Source organism: Calypte anna, chromosome 15 (assembly GCF_003957555.1).
Source record: "Calypte anna isolate BGI_N300 chromosome 15, bCalAnn1_v1.p, whole genome shotgun sequence".
In the NCBI taxonomy this organism is placed as follows: domain Eukaryota; kingdom Metazoa; phylum Chordata; class Aves; order Apodiformes; family Trochilidae; genus Calypte; species Calypte anna.
In genome coordinates, this window is record NC_044261.1 from 4,289,034 (window position 1) to 4,315,276 (window position 26,243).

A 26,243-nucleotide genomic window follows, 5' to 3' on the forward strand; every position below is an offset into this window, starting at 1 on the left:
AGTTGCTGATGCACACGGTTGGGATTCTAAAATAAAATGCACAATTTTTAACTACCAATTTTATCAGTGAAAGGCTTAAAGTGCTTAAATAATTTGTCTAAAGTACAGCCATCACTAGAGAAATATAGCACTCCATTATGTACTGGATGAAAGTGGGTGGAAATTTTGAGACTACAATAAAGAACAGAAGCTTTTTCTTCTTTCTGCTGTCATTCTGACCACATAGGTTTTGCTGTTTGCCTTCAGCTAATTAAAGAGGAAATTGCATGGCTGTTTCTCTTAATATTGGGCCAAGTCCCATATAGCTCATCCATGTGACTGCTCCAGGATAAATGGAGTGCCTGCAAAAATGAGAGCACTGCCTGTCTGAGGGCAAAGTGCTAAGCAAAAAGTGCTGGGAATTGCAGAAAAACAGCTGTTCAGTTTTAAACAGAGACCCTGATCAAGAGCCCTTTGACATCACAGGCCTTTCTCTGCAACCTGCTGAGTTTATTTCTAATTTTTGTAGCTCTCTTGGAGCCAAAGGTTGTCCCTCTGTAGTGGTGGTACCACATCTAGAGCATCTCTGGAAACAATTCAGCAAAACTGGGACCTTAACCCAATGCCTACATTCACCCCAATGTTTGTGTCCTTTCTTTTACTAGAGCTTGTGCTCTTTAATGTTACCAGGCTCTTGACCTGGGAAAAGAAGATCCCTACTCAAGAAATTTTAGTCATTTGTCAAGTCAAATTCAGTAGCCACACTGTAGATTTGGGTGGCAAAACAGATGTTAGAAGCATGGTGGGGTCTGTCATGTAAATGTCACTGAGACCTCTTTGTAAAAGGCTGCAAGAAGCTGCCCAAATCTCAGCAGGTTCATTCAGGGCAGGTGAAGGGATTTAGAGAGGAAAGTGAGACCAAACTGCTACTGTTTCAGTAAACCAACTTCTTGTTTTGAACCTAGACCAGAAGAAATAAGGAATCTATAGGCTTTTCTGTTTCCTTAAAAGACCTATGGTCCAAAGTGGATTGTCTTCGCATTCCTTATTTCAGTGTTACAGCACCTGGGAATGTAACCCTAACAGATGAATATTTGATTCAGCTAAGAGGAAGTCAATCGGCTCAGGAGGTGGCATTTCTAGGTTGATTTTCAGCAGAATTAAAATGCATGCCAAGGACTGGAGATTTACAGGATTGTAACAGTGTGCTAAACTGATGTTATATTTTAAAGGTGGATCTACTTTACAAAGAGTGTGTTGTGCCAGTAATTTACTGAATGCTGGTGTTTCCACTGACAGGCCTCTTTTCCTTTTTCTCTTTTTGCCTTCTATTTTTTTAAATTTGTTTTTGTCCAGTCACAGCAGTTTGCTCATTTCTGAGAATGAATTCTGCTGAATGACTTCTACTACCAAGTGGTGAATGAATTAAAAATGAAAACCACATTTTAATTCCTTATTTCAAATTTATAGCTGTTGTTCTCAGAGAGCTCCACCTTCCCCCTCCTCCTTGTTTCTTTCCTTCCTTTTTTCTTAGTTGCCTAACATCTTTTTTTGCCTTCCAAAGCTCTTCATTTTCCCAGCACTGAGTAGTGCCAGCGTAACAGTGATGTGCACACTCCATAGGATCATAGAGCAGTTTTCTGTCAGAAGTCATTTGGTGTAATGACAGCTATTGATTATTTATTTCTTCAAAACATTTAGTTAAATTTGACTGCACAATTAGCATGCTAACAGCCAGACATGCTGGAAGGACAGAGAATCTATTATTTACAAAAATCCTCAGGCTGCAGCCCCTTGTAAGGAAACTGATGAAAGATTCTGTCTCTTTGGGATCTTTTAGATCTCTCTTTTAGAGGGCTTTTTGGAGATCTCTGGGATTTCCTGAGTTTCAGATGAATCTGCACAGAATGCTTTGCACTTACAGCTGCCTTTCTTCTTTAAAGAGCAGAACTTACACAGAACCTTAGCTTCTGACTGTGAAGGGATTCCCCAGGAATGATGGAACTGATAAATGTCTGAGCTGAAGTCTGTTTTGAAATCCTAGTGCCAGTCTAGCACTAGATGAATCATCTTTCTTTTGCCTTCTGCACCTATAATCTCTTCAGTGTGAGTAAAAGCAGAGTTGTGGATAGTATTAGGTAATCCATATGTATTTTAATTGTTCTCCACTTTTACCTATCCCTAATTTAGGTAATAAACTTTACCTTTCAACAATACATGTTGTTAATCTTTATAACAGAAGAACAACATTTAAGTCACAAGGAATCTGATACTCAGCTGAAACTTAGAATCGGCCACTACATACTCATTTTTCTCAGTCTGCATCATATGTTAGTACTTGTTGAAATATTTGTAGCCTGTGATGTGCATCTACATTTAAATAACTTAGTAAGCTGAGGTACTTTCAATATTAAATTATGGAAGTGTAGACCAGCAGAAACAGTAATCTGAGAGCAAAGTTTCTGATGGAGGAAGGAGTGAAACTGTGTGTGTCAGTTCTGAGCAAAGTAGTTTCTGTAGAAGAGGAACTTTGATCTCCTGGCCAGTGTTCTGCAGGGGCAGTGATTAGCAGCCCTTGGGGGCCGTGGTTCAGTGGACCATACTGATGTACCAAATACCTTATGTATGCTGTAACTGAACAGAAAGATTGGAAAGACAGGAGGGAAGTTTGTAAGGGGATGGAAAGTTTAGAAAGGGGAGGGTATGGCCAGAAAAAGAGCAGTGAAGGTGAGCACATGGGGAGTTTAAAAGGTGCTGTGTTTACTTACAGGATTAGTTTTGGAAAGCTTCAACTTCAGTTTGTGGGCAGTCCTTAAGAGAACTGGTGTGTAAGTTTTGTTAGGGAGGTGAGACATTGTACAGGGGTGATAAGTAACTTATTTATTTCTCGTTGGGGTGATTTAATGGGTATTTTACAGGCTTGCTGCGTATTAACAAAGCAGCCCTGCAGTTCAGTTCAGCCATGTAAAATGGTTACTGGGGCAAGTATTGCTTCTGCTATGTGAACCTTCCTCTGGGAGTATGAATAATTGATTGTACTGCAGAAAACCCTTTGTACTTGACCAGTGTGACAAAACATTTATCACAGATAAATACAAGGTAGCACTTAAGCCTTTTTTTTTTTTTTTCCTTTTGTGACTATAATTCAGAAAGGGTTGGCTATATCTAAACGTGTAGCTACACTTGAAATACTTTTTTCATGACATAATGCTTCACTCTAACTTATTGAGTAGCTCCTTCAAAGTTGTAGTAAATGTCCCTTTGAGCCTACAGCCAGGTTTGATCTAACTCACATCACCTTTTCTTTTACTAGTGACAGAGTGTCGAGTGGTCTTGGACAATAATCAGAAATTTTCTTCATTACCAACATACCTACCTGTGAGCTATCGGATCCTCAGTGCTGAGACATCTTTCTTTCTCAAAGAAGCCAACCAGGACTTCATGAGAAATTCCAGTTTGCAGTCCAGGGTGGAATCATTCTTCCCATATAAAGCCAAGAGACCACCCATACTAAATGCCAGCTACGGACCTTTTTCTGTGGAACAAGTTGTGCCCCAGGACCTTATGTTAACTTCCAACTTTTTTGGATCTTCCAACAAGTTTACTTACAACTGGAAACTTCAGGCCTACATAATGAGCAACAAAATTTACCTGAGCAAGCCCAAAGTCCAGGTCCTGTTCTACATTGTGGGCAGGGACTGGGATGACTACAGCACCACGGAGCAGCTGCCCTGCCTGCGAGTCTTTGCTTTTCGAGAGACACGGGAAGTCAGGGGCAGCTGCAGGCTGAAGGGGGACCTGGGGTTGTGTGTGGCAGAGCTGGAGCTCCTGCCAAGCTGGTTTAACCCCCCCACGGTTGTCACAGGCCGTAAGAAGCCACCAGATCAGTTTGATGGGAGCCCTGTGGAGCTTTACTATACCCTTCAACCAGGAGAAGAGAAGGGAGAGTGTACAGCTGAGGATATAAGGAAGGGAAATGCTATCCGGCCAGGAAAAGATGGGATGGATGAAACTATGTCCCACTTACAGAGGATTGGATCTGTCAGCCTCCATCGAGGCCAGGAGACTTCTCAGCTGACAGAGCTACGGCTGGATAGTAATATTGTTGTTTGGTTGCCCTCAAAGCCTGTCAAACAAGGAGAGGTTGTGAATGTTTATGTGACAATTGCCAACAATTCTACGGTGGATCAGTTCGTCCTAAGGTACAGTGAGTTGGTTTTTCATAGTTTCTCATGTAGCACAAAAAGAGGTTTGGAACGTGGAATGAATGTCAATGAATTTGAAATTAATCCACACTGAAAGTTGCTCCTAGTCACTGAAGTACCTTGTGTTCCTCACTGAATGCTGGGAAGAGGATTGAAAGCCTCTGTTACTAGGAGGTATGCCATGCCATTTTTCACATAGCCACATTATGCAACAACATACAAAACACAGCACTTTGCTGCTTTAGTGGGGCCATTTCTGCACAATGACAGACAGTAAGGCACCAGAAAATTTCTCCTTTTTACAGGGCTTTTAAAATAATTTTTTTTATTGCACGGGCTTGGAGTTTAAACATAGCAAAACTTCAATTACCTACTTGAAGTGCTCTGGCAGTGCTTTGCCTCTCCCACACAGAGTGGTTTTGTTATGAAAGCTCTTGAAGGAGGAGTTTATCTGCTTGTAGTTAAGTAGCCTTTGTTTTTGCCAACACATATACCCTTTAAAACAAGGCCTAATAGGTTTGATATTGCTGTTGATTGTAAGGGACCACTAGAAATGAGTGCCATTACCTTGGAGAGGATCTGGGAACATAAGAACTGTCTTATTGGATTAGATCACTTTCATTTATTTTCTTCTTTAGCAGTTTCCCTCCCGATCAGATGAAAATCCTTTGAGGATGACAAAGACTGGGAAACTTGTTAATCTCTGAAATATTTGATGTATCTTTTCCTTGTTACCAGGCTTTAAAATTCAAGGGAAATTTCCACGGTGATAAGCAACAATTGCTCTTTAAAGCCTCAGGGAATCAGAGTTTCCCAAAAGATTCTGCAGATGAAAGTATTTATTTCGAAGGCTTATGTGAATTAGATTAATATATAGTTGACAACTACTGAGAATAGCCTTTAGAACAGCAAGTGTTGCTTGGCAGATAAAAGGCTTTTATTTTTTTAAAAAAGGGGGATTTTAGTCATCCCAGAATAGTTCTGATGTATGCAGCTTTGTTTAAATTGGGGAGATAATCTCTTGGACACCTGGGTACCAAGTGACACCTCCCTTATAGAAGTCTTTCCTGATGTTGTTGCGTATCTTTTATTGAAAAACTTTTTTTCCCAAAATAGTAAAACCAGAACATTTTTCCACATAACAAGTATAGCTGTGGTGAAAGAAATCTAAAGGCAATGAACTGGGTGTTTGCTGGGTGGATGGGAGAGGGGATTGCTTTATGAAGGTCTGTGTCACAGTCTGCATTTTCCTGAGAAGTGAGTTAAAGTTAAACAAGGTTGCTGCAATCTAGTGATTAATTTCTTTGCTCAGGAATGCATCTGACTGTCTAGGTAAGGGTATTATATGCATGCTGAGAGGTGCAATAGATAGATATGGTAATGTGGGACATCAGTAGTTGCCTTTGTGACTTGTATGGACAAAATGGACTGGCTTTGGTTTGAGAAGAGGTGACTGATTTATCTGGAGTAGTCCAGAATTTGTTGATATCTGTGTTGTCACAAATGCAGAGAACAAGGCCAAGTTCTCTTGTTGAAACACCCTTTTGATGGAAAGAAATTTGTATTTTTGCTTAAAATTACTTTGAAGCAAACACAAGAAGAGAAGAAGCTGAGGAGATGAATTCTTTTTTAAATGACTTTTTCTTGCTTCCAGTGGGGATGGCCAGGTGGTCATTGTCTTGAGATGTAGTACAGGGCTGACTCATGTTCTAAAAATCATTCTGTTCCCTGTGCTTCCTCTTGTCCACCACCAGAGGCAAGAAAATCAGTGTGAGGTGGTATTCCAAACCACTCTTAGTTTGGAGAACTTTGTCTTGTGGGCATGTTGTGAAGGGCTTGCCAAGCCAAGTTAAACATCTTGGTTCTGGGGTAGTAATCTGGTGTCTACGGTGAAACGTCCAAGGTGTGAAAGTGTATGGAATTTTACTCAGGAATCTATGAAGTGTCTGTATCTTACAGGGAAAAAAACCAAGCAAAAAAAGTCCAGGGAGCAGCCAGTGCTTATTCTGGGTCTGCCTGGGGACTGCTGTAACCTTCTCCATGACCATTTGCCTGGTCAGATAGAGGGCTGTATCCTCTCTTACTCCCAGGTTGCCAGCAGAGCAGTCCCTACATCCTATGACATGCATTCACATTTAATCATCCTAAAGAAAACCACACCACACATTATCCCCAGGCACAGTGGTTTGTTTATTTTCTGCTTCTTGTATATTGTTCATTGAGGTATTGCAACATCCAATGCTGAAGCAAACAGCTTGTGATCATTGCTTTGAGTAGTATGTGTGTGTAGGGGGGGGTAATAGCTACTAATCTTCTCTGGGAAAGGAAAGTAGACTGGTCTAAATGACCTCATCTCCACAAATCATTGCAACTGAAACTGTGTTCTTAAATTGTGTCTTAATTCAGAATCCCATTACTGTATCTACAAATTTATCAGCCCAAGAACACCAGTAAAGTCAAAGAGAATGACTAATATGACAGGGAGGGAAGGGGATTATGCATGGCAGTACATTAACACAGTAGGAGCACCATCTGAATAAACACAGATCTTCCTTTCTTGCCTCTAGTCAGCACAGAGCTATTGTGAAAGCAGTTCAAACAATACTGATAGGTTATAGGGTATAGATCTCTTCCCAAGCCTGCTCCTCTCCTGCTGTGTCACTTCTGGTAAAGTCTCTACAGGCATTTTCTCTATGCAACAGAGAAAATCTGAATAGTTGGTCAGCATCATTCTTGAGAGGGGGAGGCCTCTTTCAGTCCTGTTTCTAAAAGCCTTTTACTCCTTCTGCTGAAAGATGTTTCAGGTTTGCCATATATTATCAACAGTAGCATGAAGGGGAAAATCTTGATAAAAGAGCTGAAGAAATAGAGAAGGGAGAAGAAAAGACTGCACTGAATTCCTCCCATTGGGAAGGATTTCTAAGCCCCCAAAAGAGGGAGGAATTGTACTTAACTGCTAACTGGTTAAGTAAGGAATATTACCTCTAGGAGTTGGGTAAACCATGAACAGGAGAAAAGTAGCATCAGTATAGGACAGAAAGGTGAAAAAAAAAACCAAGCAGTATTGTAAATAAAGGTCCTTTAGGTCTTCTGTGCACTCCCTGGACCCAAGATAAATTAAGATCACTGGCTTCAGCAGAGCTCCCATGATTTTTGCTTCACCAATTGCTGTGCACAGACACTTTTCTAACCAGTTACCAGTTTGGGGATATTGTCCTAGAGAAGTAGGCAGCAAAATCTTTAGGCAAGACCCTGTTCTTTGGTGCTTTTCTGAACTACCATCACACCCAGCAGGCTACAGATCAGGGGAAAAATCATAAGCATACAGGTAATAAGCTATTCTTGTGAAGTTAACTACAGAAAGTAATGTTTAGCTACATGTATATGCTGAGATATTTGAAGGTAAATAGGAAGCTGGGCACTTGGTTTCTATTTGTAGCACCAGGAAGTGGGTGAGCCAAATGCTTTAGGCAGCTTTGAAAGGTTGGCCTGTGTGCATTGCTGGCTTTGTACTGGAGCTCCAGATACTTTTCCAACCACTACACCATTAAAAGATCCTCCCATCTGTTTTTCATGGTGTGACATGCCACATTTGATCTGCCAGAGCACTCTACAGCACAGGGCTGAAGCAAAAGGTGTGGGAGTGCTAAGTGGTTTATGCTACCTGCTGGGCAGCAGCTAATCTCTAACTCACTCTAGAAGGTGCTGAACCACCAGATAACCTGATTTGCAGGAGGCATTGAGCAGGATAAGTGAAGAGAATGGGAATTAACTTGTTATCTGTCCTGATTAGAGAAAAGAGGTAAAAAAGAGGTGCTTTTTTTTTTTTTTTTTTTTCCTTGGAAGACTTATTCTTATAGAATTTGCAGTACAGCTTAGTGAAGGGATGTAGATTGTAAATAGTGTTACTGAATTACCTTTGTCCAGCAAAAATCCAGACAATGGATAATTAGTAGAGATAATAAATCTACAGATTGGAAGAAGGATAAAGGATAAATGCAATGAGGAAAGCTCTTAAACTCATCAGCTGGGGCAGCTTTCTATATCAGTTCCTAATGAGTATTGACAGCAGTGCTGTACCAGGTGGGGTGGAGAGCAGTTAAAAACCTAGAGGAAGATGCAGGCATGGAGCAGCACTACAGTACAGATAGAGCTAGAAAAAGTAGTTATGATTGTGACATATGTGACCTGCCTGCTTGTATATCTCAATATTTTCTTGATCTGGCCATAAATGGCTATTTTGAAGGAATTGTTGAAGGGAAAGAGTACTTTTCCTCTCCTGCACTTTGCCTCTTTGGCCTGGAAGACCCATTTGACCTTCCCTAGGAAGTACCCACCCAGAGGAGCTGCCTGTGCTTGGCACTGCCCAGAGCTCTTCTACCTCTTCTGGGATAACATCACTGCAACCACAACTGAAGCTTAACCAGAATATACAAGACCTAAACCAAAGCTGATTTCACTCTACATTTGTATTAAACCATAAGTCAGGTCATATTATCCCATGTATTTATTTTCTATAGTAAATGGAATTCTGATTTCCAGTGGTGATATCAAGACTGTGTTTAGATGTTTTGGTATGTTGTTGTTGTAGGGGTTTTTTTTTTGTTGTGGTTTCTGGTTTGATTTCTTTTTTTAACACTGCTTCATATTTTAAAAAAGAAAAATAATGCAGCTCAGAATGAAATGAAGAGACAGAATGATTTGGTGGAATGCAACAAAACATTTTTCCTTTCCCGTGCAGTTTAACATCACTTAAATATTTAAAAGCGATTGCACTGCACTAAAGCTTTTCAGTCAACAACTGAAGAGAAAGGAGTTCGAAGCCCTCGGACTTGCTTCTGTTATCTATTTATTCTTTTTTTCATGGTACATTTTCAATTGAAAAGAAGATCTTTAAAAAATCAGACCCAGAGTTTTATCTTCTGCACGAATGTGAAAACACGGACACAATCTCTGAAAGCTTGAAGACCAACAGTAAAAAGAGAAATATTTCCCAATATTAACAAGCATTTGTGGTGTAAAAAATGCTTCTTCAACGAAGAGAATGCATTAGTGCTATTTTGAGAGAATGGTATCACACTCCAGTTAAGTTTAATTTGCATGAGCCCTTAGCAGGCACTTTTCAGGGACATCAGCTTTGTACCAGAGGCAGCTGAGTCCTCCAAATAAATGACTCATTCTAAAAAATGCTAAGCTGGAGCTGGTGAGGATGTCCTTTAAATAGTGATGGAGAAAAGGTGCTTTTAACTAGAATGAGGGAAGAGATCAAGAGCTCGCTTGCATCTGTGGTAGCAGTGAGTCAGGTTTGGTAAAGTTTAAAAAGGGTTTGATTATGTACTTGAAGTTGAAGCTACCTAGAGGAGAGAAAACAGGCAATCCTCCCCTGACCCTCTTAAAAAACAAACCGACAAAAAAACCCCAATAAACCAAAAAATAACACCCCAAACCAAAACCAACCAAACAAAATTTAAAAAATGTGGTGCTTGAGAAATCTTCTGAACTATTCTATTGACATCTGCAATCCAATGTACTCCTTACTACTGAGATTAAAGTATGGATTTGTTATTAGAAGGCTGAGTTCCTTGTTTTGGGAGTCATTTGCTGCTTGCCCATGACTGAGTCCCAGAGCCAGGGTGTTCAATCCTGCTGTGTGCAGGAGCTGAGCAGGGAAGTTCAATGGTACTGAAGCCCACAGAGGACTCAGCACTGGGAATCAAAAGTTCCAGCCTCCCTTTTGAAAACATTATCTTAAGATCCTGATCAGCTGCCTGTGAAGTGGAATTCCTATCATGCAGAAGTCTTACAAGACTTAATTAAATCAGCAGTGTAATACTTGAAGGAATGTTCTTTTATTGTGAAAGCAGACATGGCCACAGTGTGTGCTCAGTTAAATCTGGGGGTTCTTTGAGCCAAATCCAAGGTTATCCCCGTGTGATTCTCAGCCTTCCTGGTTGTGTGACAGGTAGCACATTTTTCTAGGTGCAGACTAAGCCATGAAATCCAATTAGCCATGTCTAGACAAACCTGAACTATATATATATATAGTTTATATAATAACTTTATATAATCCGACTATGAGACTTATAGGGACTTTTAAGCTTCAGGCTTGTATATTGAAAATTTTTCCTTAGTACGTTGATTGGAAAAGTAGAAGGAATGGAGAGGAACCATTGCAGGGGGGTGGACACAAACACCAGAAATGAAGGTAACAAAATTACTTCATCAGCAGCCAGCCAGATTGTTGCCAGCTCTCCATGCTGCTTCCAGTTCTGGAGCTGCAGGTTTTGGTTAACTTTTGGCAAATGCATGTGCATATCTGACTTTCAGAACCGTCAGACTGAGGCTTTTTATTAAAATCCCCTCTTGTTAGTAGTATTCCTTCATCTCCCCTTTAGTCTTGGCAAAGCAGTGAAGTCATTCCTGGCTGCTTTTCCCAAAGCTGCTGCAGACGGGAGCCTCCGGCTGCTCCTCTGCTGAGCCCCTGCTCTGAGCAGCTCTGTCTCCTGCTCCTGCTCTGCCTGACCTTTTCAAAAGCCTGAGTGTGCAAGGCTGCTTAAAGATGAGATAAGGCACCTCTACTTAATTTCTGTTTAGACTATTAGCCACTCGTGTGACTCAAGTTGCAACAGTTAATTAAATCCTTGGTTACTTGCCTAATTAGAAACAATGGTGGCTCATTAAAAGATCATACCATATATACACCCCAGTTCTCCCAAACCAGCAGTAGGGAGGGAAATTTCATCCTACTGGGAGTGGATTTGAGTTGAACCAAGATAATGTTTTCTAGCTGTCTGAAAAAGACTGTGATCTGATGCATTAGGGAGTCTCCTGGGGACCCTTCAGTGTGATTATCTGACAAGCTGTTGGGTTCCAAGGCTGCTGTAAGCAAGAAAGTGCATGAGTCTGGAGGTCTGAATGGAAATAAGTACCCCTGAGAAAAATTGCATGACAAGGCTTTAAAACCTTGTGCATCTGTTGAAGCTGTAAGAACAGCAGTGATTTGCTGGAATGATACTGGGAGGGCCAGCAGCAAGTCATAGCTCAGGGCTTGCATGGGGGAGGATTTGGGATGGAGTGGAAGTATAAGGAGTAAGTCCAGAGTAGGTACCAGGCCCAGCTGAACTGTAAAATGCCATGGTTTTATCTGTATTGGTTTATTGGTGCTTCTGGAGCTCATTTTTTAAGACAAGCTGTCAGATTGATTGAAGGGTCTGTTTGGCAGACAACCACTCTTTACTCATGAGAGCACATACACAAAGAACTTAAAGGTTTATACTTAAAGGTATAAACTGTAAGGTTTATATGTTCTTATGGCACCTTATAGATAAAACTTTGACAGAAGGCAGGAGGATAGTGGGAAGTGCTGCTCTGCACTTAATGTATTTCTACAGCAAGCTGAGCTTTGCCATAAGGGATGGAGCATTTGCCTCCACTTTTTGTAGTTGTTTCCTTTGGGACCCATTGGGGTTCTCTGTATTTCCTTGAAATCCCACCCTGGCTCTGTATATGCTGCCTCTCCCAAGAGGTGTGTGTTGTTGGGTGTAATATCCTATTGAAAAGAAAGTGGCATTTCTATAGAATTTCAGTGCACAAAATAGCTGATTAATTCATAGTTTGGATGAGACCGGGTTAAAGAGAAATTCAGCATCTTTGTTTGTCTGGTTCCTGGTGTGTTACAAAATGTCTCCATTAGCAAAGCTGCCAGGGGGTTAATTTGCAGTAACAGCCTAATCATCTTCAACAACATCGTTTTAGGTTTTTATGTTGCTGCTTAGATCAGCAAGACTTAGAGAAAAGACTACTTGAGAAATAGCACAGATCTTAGGAAAAAAAAAAGAAAAGCAAAATGGGGAGGAAGCATTTCAGACACAGCCCTCTGCATTATCAGCTGTCAGGCTGCTTAAAAAGATTTGCTTTTTCTTACAAGCTTTGGCACTAAGATGTAAGCCTTGATTTCCAAAGTGCTGTGAGACTGAGCTCTTTGTACAAGAGACAGGCTCATTAAAAGGAGTAGGTGGTACTTCCAGACCAAAGCCTCCAGCTTGCTTCCTCACCCTCCCTGATCAGTTGGTAAACAGGACACATAAATAACTGTGGATCATGAACCACAGCTTGGTTTCCCAGATAACAGAGCCTGACAAATTATTCTGTAGGGTTGTACTCAGTCTTCTCCTGTCCCATGGGTGCTGGGGGCAGCAGTTCTGCCCACAGGTGATCATTAAGGCTCAGATGTTGTTTCTGAGCAGCCTGAGAGGTTCCTTTTTTGGATCTTTGCCCATCCTGTTTTGAGGACACTCCATTTTTCTCTGGATTACATGGTTGCTTACTCAGGGCTCTGAGATTTGTTATAGCTTTAAAGAATGTAGGTGCTATGATGTTAATTGCTGGAGTCACTGAGTCACTTGGTGTGCCTGGTCTCAGTAGGTTGTAGAAATACCACCAGTAGCAACAAAAATATTTTTCTGCTTGAGGTTATGTCTAGCTTAGGAAAAAAACCCTGATTGCCTCCAAAGTTCTTCCTATGGAAAGGAAACCGACCCACAGTAGGAGCCTGTCACTTAGGAACATATCTAAAATTAGTCCTGTCAAAAGTAATGAGTATATTCACAGGCTTTAGGCAGCTTTTTCCCCCTCTGGATTTGAGACATTCATGAGAGGCCACCTTAGCTTCTGCTTTGCTCTTCCAGAGGATTCTGATTACAGTTTTCTGGTAGAAGGGAATGACCAAACCTTTTTTTTTTTTTCTTTTTTTTTTTTTTTTTTTCTTTTTTTTTTTTTTTTTTCTTTTTTTTTTTTTTTCTTTTTTTTTTTTTTTTTTTTTTTTTTTTTTTTTTGTAATGTCCTTGGTTGTATGATGGGTATTATGATAGCGGACACTGTACACTTACATGTATTGCAATATTGTTTTCTGAGACAGCAGATGACCTAAGGATGGTGTTGAAGTTTTAATTCATCTATTTAATCATCTACTCAGTATACTGGGAAGAGGAAAGAGCTGGGCTGAGGCTCAGGGTAAATCTAAGAACAGAGAGCAGGTGATGTTCCCCAAGTCAGCTGCAGTGTCAGGAGGGTCACTCAGCCATGCAGGTGACATCGTGGCAGCATTCAAGCAAATGATTTGGATCCTTGACACTGAACTTTGATTTACTGGTGGGCATTGCTGTGCTCGAGATAAAGTCTGAAAGTGGAGGCCTGGAGAGCTCAATGTCCCATCAGTCTCAGAAGGCAAGTGACAGCAACCTTGTGGCTTAGGTCTGTAAGGGTCTGAGCAAGGTGACACTGAGCTTCAATTCCTCAGTTCCCTGGTGAAGTGTTGGTATCTTCAGCTGTTCAGAGCCCTAAAAGGGATATTTCAAGTGGCAATCTAGCCTCTACAGAAATGTGTGAAGGTGTGTAATCTCCATTTTCTAAGACTCCAGGGTATTGCTTAAGAATTTTTCTCTTATCTGCCTGAGACAATGCTATTGTAATTAACACTGAGCAGAAATGCCAACACACTTTTGCAAAGAATTTATCAGCTGGCTATAGATGGTGACAGCTGCTTCATTTTAATATCTTTTGAAAGATGTTTCAAGAAATCCTGAATCCTTGCTCAGAAATTAAGATGCCTCTCTCTCTTAGCACTATTAAGGTATGGTTGTGCTCTCATCTATAGCTTGCATTCTTTAATTTTCATAGCATTTCAGGTGATGAGTGCTTTGTCCATTGCTATGGTAACAGCTGTTTTTCTTTCTTACTCAAAGTAAACATTGACAGAAGAGCCACTAATGTTCTTTTTACTCATCACCTACACCTAGTGGATGCCATAGCTGCACAAATATGTCATGATTTTAATGGATAGAGTGCAATAAACTGAATATTTAGTGCCCTGGTGTATAACTGGGTTTGCATTTCAACATACACATCATTTTGTGTCAGCTACTTCAACTCTGCCCATGTTTAATTAGGTTTCTAATACTTCAGGATGGAAACAGTCCCTGGCTGTGTGTTGGTGAGTGCCTCAGAGAAATGGGATCTAACTGCAGATGAGGAATTCTACCTTTGTTTTTGCTCTTAAACGGTTCCATTCTGAAGCTGAATTGATCCCATGAACTTTTGGCAGTTGTTCAACATCCCTCCTATTTTTTTTTGTAACGCTAATGATGGAAGCAGCAGTTTCTTTTCTTTTTGTTGCCTTAAAGCCCCAAAATATCTCCTGAAAAGCTGTATGAAACCGAGGTGGGCTCAGTCCCCTCCACAAAGCTCTTTTCTACAGTTTCCTTCCCATTGCAGCTCCTCAGAATCCATGTGGGGTGCTCCAAATCCAGAGTTCCAGCTCCTCCCTCCCAGCAGGGGAGAGGATTTGCTTTGCACCCTGGTACCAGCAGCCCTTGTGCCACCCCCTCCTGGGAGAGCTCTTCGGTCTGGCTCTTGAAAGGCAAAATGCTGTTGGAAAAATTCCTTCTGCAAGTGTTTTCTAGGGCTCTCCCTGCTCCTAATGGCAATTATCTGATAAATGTAGCAATTATTTTTTGTTGCTTGTTTTGAGGAAAAAAAACCCCACCAGAAAACAACAAACCTAATCTTTAAAGGAAGGGGCTTGCATGTTCTGTATTGCATTCTTTATACTTTTAAACTCATTCAGATGGAGCCTCATAAACATCTTTTTAACCCTTTTAGGTTCACCTCTATGAGCACTTATAGGTATTTCCAATGAGGCAATGACTCTGTACCACCTTGCACTGAAATGTTGCACAGTTTAATCTGAGGGACTGTTCTGTTGGGAGTGAAGACATTGAAAATGCTGTGCATGGACAGAAGTGGTTGCAGGAGTAAAGCTGTAAATCCCAGTTCTGCAAAAAGCCTCTTCATGCATTTAGCTGTATGTGCTGTGGGCAAACTGAAACAAGTGCAGTAAGTTTTAAAATAAAGATTGTCCTTTATGAAATTATTTTTATCCTGCAAATATTAATGTTGTTGAGCACTGAACTTCAGTGAAAGGGGTTTAATTCTTAGCAACTTGATACGGATCAGATGATACTTTCTTAATTCTACAGAGTCCTTTTAAAGTGAAAGAATGATATAGTTAGCTAAGTTTTAAATAGTCCTGATTGTTCTGGTTTGAGAATAGTGCTCCTTTCTTCCATGTTAGAAAAGCTCAGACTAGAAGGTGTTGTTTTGGGGGGTGCTTTGCCTAACGTTGTACAGGAGGCATTTTAGGTGAGAGGGCTCAATCAAAAGGGCCACAACAACTCTCTTGTTCTCATAGTGCTAAATGAGAGTGAGTCATGGTTAGATCTCTGCTGGATGTAAGAGGGATCCCTGGGAATGGGAAATGGTCAAGAGCTTCTTGTTCTGGGAAGCTCTGATTGTTCAGAAAGGCAGTGATTGTCCTCTTGTGTTGCATAATTATATCCGCCTCCACATATCCACTGCTGTTCGTTTCTGTTATGGCATTTTATTTGGCCTCCTTATTCAAGGAGGGAATTCAAGACCCATGGCAAGAGCAAGTGAACATCCGTGTTTCCTTCTCTGCTGAAAAGTCTCAATGGATAAGGAGTGTTACTTTGCTAATTGTTTAAAAGGTGCTTAAGGGGCCCCCTGGGATCACTGGCTCAATGATTTGCCTTTTTGCCAAACTCTCAATTGATTCGGAGTCAGAAACATGAAAGAAGTGAGAGGGAAATGCAAGAGGATTGCATTAACTGAATCTTTGAAAACCTAAGAGAATTAATCAGGCATCTTTAAAATCACTGTCTGAAATACACATCTACTCGAGCATTTGTTCAGAGGATAACTGGTTTTATCTCATTTTTCTTTCCTGTGAATAGAAAGAACTAAAGACCACAAATTAAATTTAACTTGATCTGAGCCTATTTTTATGATGTGAAAAAAAGGGCAAAGTTTTCTCTGTTCTATTTTAGAGTTGCTTCATTCAGAGCAGAAAAGATCCATGTATGGGAATTAATTTCAGATATTTTGGAGAAAATTGGAATCTCATTTGATTATGGTTGGGAGTTCTTAAATCTGGCTATTTATGCTTCTTGCCTCTTCCTAGTGTATTACCTAAGGCTTAAAACACCTTAGAGAAGGTTTTCTTGCAACATTCCATGTAAGTGTTCCTGACCTGGTAGGTAAAGCTGTTTGTGGTTAATAGGCAGGCTTGAGTTTTAATTTTTCTAATCTAAATATCTTAATTGTCAGTTGTGATTAAAAGTGACTGCAATGTTTAAATCAGATTGCTCATCTGAACAAAAGAGCCTTGAATAAGCATACTTAACAGATGGGAAGGAATTTTGGTGTATTTTCAGACTGTTTTCAGTTTAGAAAGAGGATATCCAGCTCAAAGATGCCCATATGATGGAGGGTAGAGGTGCTGAGTTCCAGTTGAGTGTATAAATGATTCCAAAATTACAAAAGGGCTGAATCAAGCTTTAGGCAAACCTCTTCACTACAGAACTTCATGTTCTTATTCTAGTGTTACTCCAATATTCTCTCCACTACAGAATCCTCCTTTCTCCTTGCCACAGGCAATCCATATTACTGACTGGGCAAGACACAGCTCATCCTCTTCCTCCAGGGAGTCTGGGTGCTGAAAGCTGTCCCTGCACTGCTGCCCCAGCCAACAGCATGAACCACTCACTGCCTTCTGACTGCTCCCAGGCCTTGCAAACAGCTTGAGAAAGAGTTGTCACAGGCCCCTCAACAATGTGTGCTGGCACCCCTACCCTGCTGGGCAATATATTTAGAACAGATTTTCTTACAGGTACAAGAACAGTGTCAGTGCAGAAGTGTATCTGTCAGGTGTGGGTATGTGGAATAGAGATTGGGAAACAGCAGCAGTAAAATGTATCCTTTCTTCCATGTTCTACAAAGACAAGATCCTGCTTTTCAGTTGAACCTTAATTCTTGTGTGTGCTTCTTGTGCAGATGTTGATGGGATCATTTCAATTAAGCTTGATATTCTGATATGGGTAAATGTATGTAAGTGAATAGGAGTTGGTTGTGCTAGAACTTGAGATTTCTATTTCATGAACACCCAGCTGTTTGGCATAGTCTTTTTTTTTCTTTCCCTTTAAGCAACTTATTCAATGTTTTGCTTTATCTGCAGTTTCCACTCCTTACATTCTCACTGGAGAGAGATATAGGGAGATTGGAACTGTAATTTCTGTTGTCTGATTAAACACAATGTAAGACTTGCATTTGATGTGATACCTCTTGGGCTGTCCTATAAAAGAGTGATAATACCTTTCCAGCATGTGATGAGACAGACTGTTATCACAGTTCCAGTGTTTTTATATTACATTTCCATGTGGTCAGGCTTGAAAATAATAGTGGTGAGTCTGACTGACTTTTCTAAAATAAGTCTTCTTGACAAGTTATCTCTCCTATGCTTTATTCTAACGAAGTGAGTGTGTTATTTGGTTATTACATAAATATATTAAAAAAATATCTTTCTTTGGTGCAAGTAGTACTGTGTAATGGTCAGAGTAGGAGAGTCCAGAGCCACTAAATGAAACTTCAGTGTCCTGTCACCCATGCTGATCCTCTGCTGTCCCATCCTGAGGCTGTAACACTGAGCCCACTCACAACACATCTGCTGGTCCTTCCAAGAGGAGCTGTGACTCTTCCATGCACATATGCAAAAGCTTAGGAGAAAAAGAGGTGTTCTGGGCATAAATTTTTCTCTCCTGTTATTGCATAAAATGTAACTGCAAATTTAGATTTTGCAAGCTTGTCCCCACTGCACTGAGGAGTGGAAGGGCTGCAGGCAGCACCTTTCCTGGCACTGCTGGAGGCAAGGCACCTGCTTTGGTCACAGGGCCACCAGAACCTGCTGCTTTGGGTCATCTCTGCCACCATGAGCAGCAGCTGGGAGGCAGCAGCTCCTCGACCTTTGCACTCCTGGGAAGTAAATCCGTGACAGAAAAGTGATGCCAGTGGGCTTGGGATCACTCAGGAACTGCTGCCCAACAATATTATTCTTGCATACTAAGGCTGCTTTGGGTATCAGGGGATTTTACTTTCCTGTGAGTTTACAGCAAAGGTTGATTTGTACTTTTTTTTAAAGTGTGCTTCAGCTTGCAACATTCAGTGTATCCTTTTGTTAGAGCCAAGTGGACTCTTGTTTTCTTGTTTGATTTGGCTCCTCTTGCTTAATCTGGAGCCGTGCCAAAAACATGAATATTCATGGCACTGTTAAACAAGATTTTTATTGAAAACAAAAAATGGATATGGAGTCTTTAATTTGCCATTCTGAATGCAGCAGTGAAAGCCCTGTGAACAGACACATTTATCAGTGAGTTTTTCTTGGGGCTTTCTGATTTTGTTTGCTTATTGAATGAAAATTGATCGAAACCAAAGAGTATATAGCTGACCAGGAAACCTCATGGTAAGATATTTCTGTATAAAATGTGAACATAATAGGTAGGAATATAATGTATGAAATTACGGGGATATAACAAATATGGAATTATATTAATTATAGCTTATGCATAAAATACTTAAGCAAATGTTAAGTCTTAAATAGGAACATAGAAGACACACCTAGAGTTAACAAAAGCTGATGCTCACTTTTCCCAGGGCTAGTGTTCATATTTGAATCCTATCTAGGAGGCACTTTGGCTGTCCTGCATGCAGAAAGCATCATCATTCCCAAGGAATTCCCTTTGTTGAGGTGACAAAGTGAATAGATGAGAGGGCAAGGCTTCAGCTGGCTGATGTGCATGTTGATGATAGTTGGAGTTTCTCCTTCCCTGAATCACCTCCTTGGGCAAGCAGAGGTGGCAAGGAAGAGGGCAAGTTGGGTTTTCTTGGCTGTGGTCTTCTGGGTACTCATGCATTTCATCAGTCTCCCAGCTGATTGCTGAGTCCCTGAGCAGTGATGGAATGAGAGGGACATTTATTTGTTGTCTGGATGTGCATCTGTATAGAGGGAAGAGGGCAATGGGAGAAGAAACTGGAAGAGCAATATGAGCATAATGGAGGTTTCTCTTTTGCAGCCTTTGGCTTGTACAAGAAATGAAATAAGCCCAGCTTTTACATGCTGTGTGTAACTGATTTTACATATTCATGCTCATTTATCTTGCAAGGTGAAATTCTACTGAGAGTTAGGCATTTCATCCTGCAAAGCAGGCTAGTTAGTATCTTGTCCTGTGCACATTCTGTAGGAGAGCAGTGCCAGGAGAAAAATGTCTGGGAATGTTTTTGTACTGTGTTCCAGTATGATGGGACTTTGAACCTAACTGGGACTTTTTTTGGCCAGTAACAACTTCTTTGTTAGTACAAACAGTCTTGTGTTTTCACAATGCATTTGTACTTATGATATTCTGGTTCATCAGAACATACTTTCTTCTGAACTTTATTTTATAACAAGGGGTTTCATCCAGAAATATTTTTTACATGATGTGTTCGTTTTAGAAAGCATGGAATTCCCAGGTGTGAGCTTTCCACATTGGCAAAGCTCTAAACAGATAAAGTGTTGGAGATGGAGGAGAAAAATTATGCTTTGATTAGATGTAATCATCTTGGGTCTTTGTAAAGGTCACTTTCACCATATGCTTTATGTTAGTCCTGTTGTAACCAGTGATGATTTCTTACTATAGGTATTACCAAGAATTATTTCAGGCTGATGACCTCACCCATTTATGACCCAGGACTTTTTTGGTTGTTGTGGTGGTGCCATGAAATTCTACTGGTGATGGATATAAATTGCATATAAGATGAGAGTTAATGACAAAGATCTCAATTGATCCAAAATCTGATCCCATAACAATTTAAATCCATGTCAAGCCTTCCATTTACTTCAGATAGGACCTGATAAGTCAACTACTTGTGCTAAAGACTAGTAGCCTCTAACACCACACTCCCAGCTCCTGAATGTCACTTTTTTGTCTTTCAGCAATTAGTCATACTGATTAAAACAGATAATTAAAAGAAAACATGTCCAGAAAGAGAAGTAACCTCCCAAGTGCAGAGTGAGGTTGAACAGAAGCTTCACAAGGAGAGCTCTGACATAGAAGTTGGGTAAAGCACCACCACATAATTGTACATTTGTGGAGCTCCAGAAACGTATTAGAAAATACATGGAATAGGTGTTAGAGTTCTGGAGTACACTGGAGTGGGCCTTATAGAGAAGTCTGAATTCACTGCTGCTCACAAGCAAAGGGTTAGAGTCCTTTTGCTTGCAGTTTTAATGTCTTATTTCTGGATTTGGAGACTTTGTGTTCTCTCTGGCTGCAATGTCCACTATGGTGCTTAGGCAACCTCTTGACCAGGGTGTTAATTTGGGTGGGGTTCATTTCTAAGCTAAGAAGAAACTTGTTAACAACCCAAAAGTTGTTAACCCAAAAGCTACAGTGAGACAAGAGTTTTTTTCAGGTATATTAAGAATATCTCATCCTAGCTAAAGGAGGAAGGTTTGAGCTAATTCCACAGAAGAAGCTTGGGAAGATGTAAAAAAACCCATGCAGCAATTAGTGTGCAAAAAGGCAGAACAGGAAGGTGCAAGGGATCGTAGGTAATTCAGAAATGAATCCTTTTTTTCTAGTTTAATGCCACTAAGCTATTTAATTTTTCCAGTGGCTATGATGGCCATGCAAGAGCTAAGTTTGCATATAGGAGTTTAGAAAGGGGTTTGGGGCATCCTGCCTGCACAAGGAGTGAAGATGACTTTCAAGCCCTGGCTTCAGAAAGCAGGGAGGCCCTTGTGGTAGGATTGTGGGAAAGTAGTGCTATAACAACAAAGTGTTTGCTCTTAAAGGGGGAGAAGTATGTAGCACCATCAAAGCAGAACAAGGATTCAAAGGGAAACATATGTCTAAAACATATGGGTCAAGTTTATTTGAAAGGAAAATGTTTGCTTTTGATTCTTTATAACATTTCCCATGGAGACTAGCAAATGTAACTGCCACATTTTTGGCAAAGGGGATCTTATCCTAAACCTGAAACACTTAAATACACATACTTACATAAATATGGTCTCTATTAGTTTCAGCCATGTGACTTTAAACTCCTGCCTTTTGTAGTTGCCTTTTTATTTTATCCTATTGTCTAGGTTTTAAGCTGAAAATGGGACTTAATTTAAAAAAAATGGTGTGGATTTCTTACAAAGAGAGACAAGGTGATTAAATGCAATTTCTTCAGTGCTTATTCCATATGTGCCAAGGTCTGTAGGAGCAGGCAGAGTGGTGATCAGCTGTACTGTAAAAACTTCTTAGAGGGTGTAGTGGGCCTGAAACCACCTGGGGTTTGCAGTTCCTGAAAGTCATTATTAAAACCTGTTGGCTGTTACAGAAAATATTTGGGTAGCAGTAACTCAGGAATCCTCTCTGGCTGTGCCCTCAAAAAAAATCCCCATTAGCAGAGGAGAAATCTGAAGGTGGGTTAGGATGAAGACCAATCAGGCCCTGTTCACTGAACCATTTTTCCTTTCATGGCTTCCCTCAGCTGAAACATAGCTGCTTTCTTTTCCCCTCCTCTCTAAATGCTGAACACCCACCACTCTCTTTGATTCACTTTACTTTGTTTATTTTTGAATAAAGATGACACACTCCTCTCTCACACAGGCAGAGAGGGCTCATTGATGTCAGTGGGAGCTTTACCACCCTTGGAATGAGAGTCAGGATCAATAAAAGGATGCCTGAGAGTTGGCCAGGTTTATATTCCACTCTTCTAAGCATATGATAGCTGGAAAGGCACACTAGGCAGTGAGACCTAATCAAGTTAAGTGCATTTAAAACACCCATTGTGACTGTCATCAAGGGATTACAGTCAACATTATTGCAACAAATCTTTCAAAGCCTTGGTGCAAAAAAGATGGGCAAGCTTGTAGCTGGAATAATGGCCTCTACCCTGCAGCAAAATGGATTTGGTCTGTTGGTGGTGTTTTTCTTACCTTGGTGCTTACTGAAATATATGTATATACTTGTATACCAGTATTTGGGCCCCTCAGCTCAGGAAGGATATCGAGGTCCTGGAGTAGGTCCAAAGGAGGACAACCAGGCTGGTGAAGGGACTCAAGCACAGATCCTATGAGGAGAGGCTGAGGGAGCTGGGGGTGTTCAGCCTGAAGAAGAGAAGGCTCAGGGGAGACCTCATCACTCTCTACAACTCCCTGAAAGGAGGTTGGAGCCGGGGGGGGGTTGGGCTCTTTTCATAAATCATAGAATAGGCTGGGTTGGAAGGGACCTCAGAGATCAAGTCCAACCCTTTTGCCAGAAGACTTTCAACAAGACAAGAGGGCATGGTCTTAAGTTGTGCCAGGGGAAGTTTAGGTTGGATATTAGAATTTCTTTACGGAGAGAGTGATCAGGCATTGGAATGGGCTGACCAGGGAAGTAGTGGATTCTCCATCCCTGGAGATATTTAAAAAGAGACTGGATGTGGCACTCAGTGCCATGGGCTGGGAACTGCAATGGTGATTCAAGGGTTGGACTCGATGATCTCTGAGGTCCCTTCCAACCCAGCCAATTCTATGATTCTATGATTTACATATATATTTATTTAGAAGCACCAAAACCCAACTTTTAAAGTGTATAGAAGGCTAATACTTGTTTGTCAGACATCATTTTTGGATCCCTAATCATTCTGTCTAGTACTTGGGACTAAATTTAGGCAGAGAATGTCTTACAGGTCAAAGCATTAGCTGTCCCCTCCATGCAGATGACCTTCTTGCCTCTGTGTGTATGTTGCAATACTTCTAATGGATGAAACAAGAGATAGCAGTGAACAACACAGGGAGAGTTGCCAAGGTTGTCTTGGCATTGTTGCTTTTCTCTTCTGGCCCACAAAAGAGAGGGAGAGAAACAGCAGAGGGTTTGGCACTTTGCCAGTTTGCTTAGTGATTTGCAGACAGATCTGCCTGTGGAGATGGATGGTTGCAAACACTTCTCAGTGTGTAGTGCCAGGTCTGAAGATGGCTGGCTGGTTGCCTTGGGAGAACATTGGTGACCCACCTTTGGTAATCAAGTGGCTGAACTTTGCTCATCTGACTTCTGACAGTGCCTTGTAAGCAGATATTAAATGATTCCTGGTCAAGTTAAGCAGGGTAGACACCCACGATGGGGCTGTCAGGGCATCAGATGTCCTGAAATTTAATTTTGCCTTTGTTATTTTTACTATATCCATGATTTTGAGTGACTGATAAGGGAGTAAACATGCACAGATTGTATTTTGCCATATTGAAATAAACTTCCTACAACTGCTGAGCTGCTTTACCTAGAAGGAAGCATATAAATTCTTCAAATATTTCCTCACAGCTGGTGCTGTACTTGAGCTGAAATGTTCAGTAATTTGTCATGAAGCCAACGTTTATGTGCAGATCTCATGTAAAATGGAGTTTGGTCTTCTGAGTTGAACTTGGTGAATGCTGGACTTTGGTTTTAGAGATCCTGAAGTCTCCTGAACTGTTGAGTCCAAAAAGGCAAAGCTATCAGCTGTATTTAGCATATTTATTACCTTGCAGAATGTAAATTGGTTTTTCTCCTCAGAGTTCACTCTCAGGATTCCTTAGAGTTGGGCCTCACCTTCCCTTTAGTTCATATCCATGCATCTTGATGTCACAACAGTCATAACAATTTTATTTTGTCAGGAGTCAGAACTGATTTTCAGCCTTTCAGCTAAAGACAGATTTAAGAAAATTCATTCCTGTTAACATAAAGATAAGAAAACATTCTGAGCTATCTCTAGGAGCAGAAATAGATAGGATGAAGTATTGTAATGAGCCCTTTCTAGTGAGATTACTCTCTAGACATACCTAGATTTTGCTTAGGAAATATTATTTCCATAATAATTTAAAATCTGTCAGACTCCCTTCTCAGTCTTGTTCTGACTGCATTACACAATAAACCTGAAGTCTTTTTTCAAGAACAGCCCAGGATAAAAATAGTTTCTTTCTCACAGAAATGGGTGAAAGAGTTTTCACAGACTCTGCCAACAGTGTTCCTGGCTCAGAGCATTTCTATTTATCCTTTTTTTTTCTGAAAGCACTGAAATCACTTTCAAGTTTGAAAGCATAAAAAAATCATTGGGGATCCAAATTTGATGGCACACTTGAAAGGTCCTCTGGGCATCACAGATACATTTCATATTTGAGTTGTCCTGAATATTAAGCACCAAGATGCCAGATGATTAGATCCTGGCAGTGTTCCTGTTTACCTAGCAAAGGAATCCTATTATAATTACTGTGGCAAGGCTTCTTTATGCAGGCAAACATTCATGGGATCTGCAGAGACCACAAAATGAACCATAATAAAATAAATCTGCCAAGTTTGGCTATGCAAATGAGGGACATGTGGTCGGTGTGGCTGATGCTGGCAAAATCCTCTGAAGCCTCATTTGTACGTTGTCTTTCTGCCATCCATCACACTTCCACACAGTGGCAGGAGATGTCAGCAGAAGCTGTTGCTGCACCTTAAAATAAACTTGGTGTGTTCTGCATCGAGGTGAAAGACTGGCTTCAAGCAAAGAAATTGGAGTAGAAAAAGTAACATGGAGTTTTGTTTGGGTATTTCTCTTTGTATACTATATAAGCACTTAATATAAAATGTTCTGAATTTCTGACTGTACCAACTTCCTCTGGAAGTTTTGAGGCCAAACTGCTCTAAATGGGGAATAATTCCAGTGAAATCACCATAAAAATGAACACAATTTTCGATCTCCACATTAAAGGCAATTAAAACTTCCATTTTTGTGTTGATTACTTTGGTGCTTTACTTTTGCAAATCTATCTATAAGAGAAATAGTGCTGTGGGTTATTTAAACTTTCTTTTTTTACAGTCTTTTAGCTCGTGAGCAGTTAGGTTGAACGCTGCTCAAAATTACAAATGCTTGTAGCTGTTTATTTCACCAACCAGTGTTTGCTTCACTGGAAAGATGTTGGCATTTGGGAGTGTGAAATGATGAGAGATGTGAACAGGAACATCTTTCACTGTCAGAGTTGTGCCACAGGAGCATGTTCAGTCAGCACTGGTTCCTTGAGCAGTGTCACATAATTACTGCTCCAAGTGAAACAGAATGATTTGCAATAACCCTGTCAATTTAATTAGCATGATACAAATATGAGCTTTTATTTTTTTATTTTTTTTTTGCTTTTTTTTAACCTCATTGCATAGTGCATGAACATGACCTCTTTAAATATATTTACTTATATTGACATTTTAATTGGCCTCCCACACCGAGTTTCTCTGTGCTCTGATTTCCATAGTAACAAAAGACAAATGATCATGCCACTCAGACTAGGAAATTACCTTGCTACCCCCTTCCTACTTTTCTTCCCAGAGGGAAAAAAGCATCCTTAAAATTCTGTAGTACAAATAGCAGAAGAGAGAAGGGGATGTAGTACTACTCCACACTTAGGCTCATGTGTTTTAGTACGACCTAGTAGGGGAGTAGTGTCAGAGGTAGTGAGGTCCCATACATTTGCAAAGTCATTTAAGTGTGGGGTCATGCATGATTCCACCTTATATTTATTCCCCTGTGCCATATGGAACAGAAAAATTCACAAAATTAAAGAAGTCTGAAATCTATTTTACCTTCTTATAAACTTTATTCCCCTGTTCTTACCACTGGACAGTGCAAGTCAGTTCCATTTTTCATTCTCGAAGGCAGGGCTGCTAGACCCTGCTGTATGAGGAAATTCTTCAATTCCCCTCTTAATACTAGGTTTTATTATTAAATGATGAGGAAAACACATCAATTCCCTAAGATGATGAAAACAGTAATAAAAAAATCCAAATACAGGTTCTTTTCAGTAACTTTGGACCAGTTTTTCTTTTTAGCTGCCTGAAGAGAGATTATAAAACATCCAATGTAGAATGAGTGTCTGTATCCTCTTAGAACTGGATACTGTATTACATCCTTTGGATTTTTTAGCTGTCTTCATAAAATTTAAGATCTGGGCAGGTTTTACTGTGATTTTGGAAGTCTTTCTCTTTATGGCCAATGTTGGATACTGTGACAGGAAGAGTTGTACATCATTCCTCTTTCTGGTGTCTCAGACTAGGTATCCCAAGTGATCAGGCAGTACAGGTAACTTGTCTTAAATTATTATAAAATAATTGCTAAGTCTGGCTTGCAAGA

The 26,243-nt window shown here is 40.4% G+C and overlaps 1 protein-coding gene across 1 annotated transcript in view; it reads left to right on the forward strand.

The window, feature by feature from the left end:
* Positions 1 to 3,405: 3,405 nt before the first annotated feature.
* The window catches only part of TMEM132C (transmembrane protein 132C), a 123,352-nt gene continuing 100,514 nt past the window's right edge, over positions 3,406 to 26,243 (forward strand). The window contains exon 1 of the mRNA XM_030460545.1: positions 3,406 to 4,181. Coding sequence (XP_030316405.1) covers positions 3,421 to 4,181 — 761 coding nt within the window. The 5' untranslated portion in view covers positions 3,406 to 3,420. The remainder of the gene's footprint in view (positions 4,182 to 26,243) is intronic.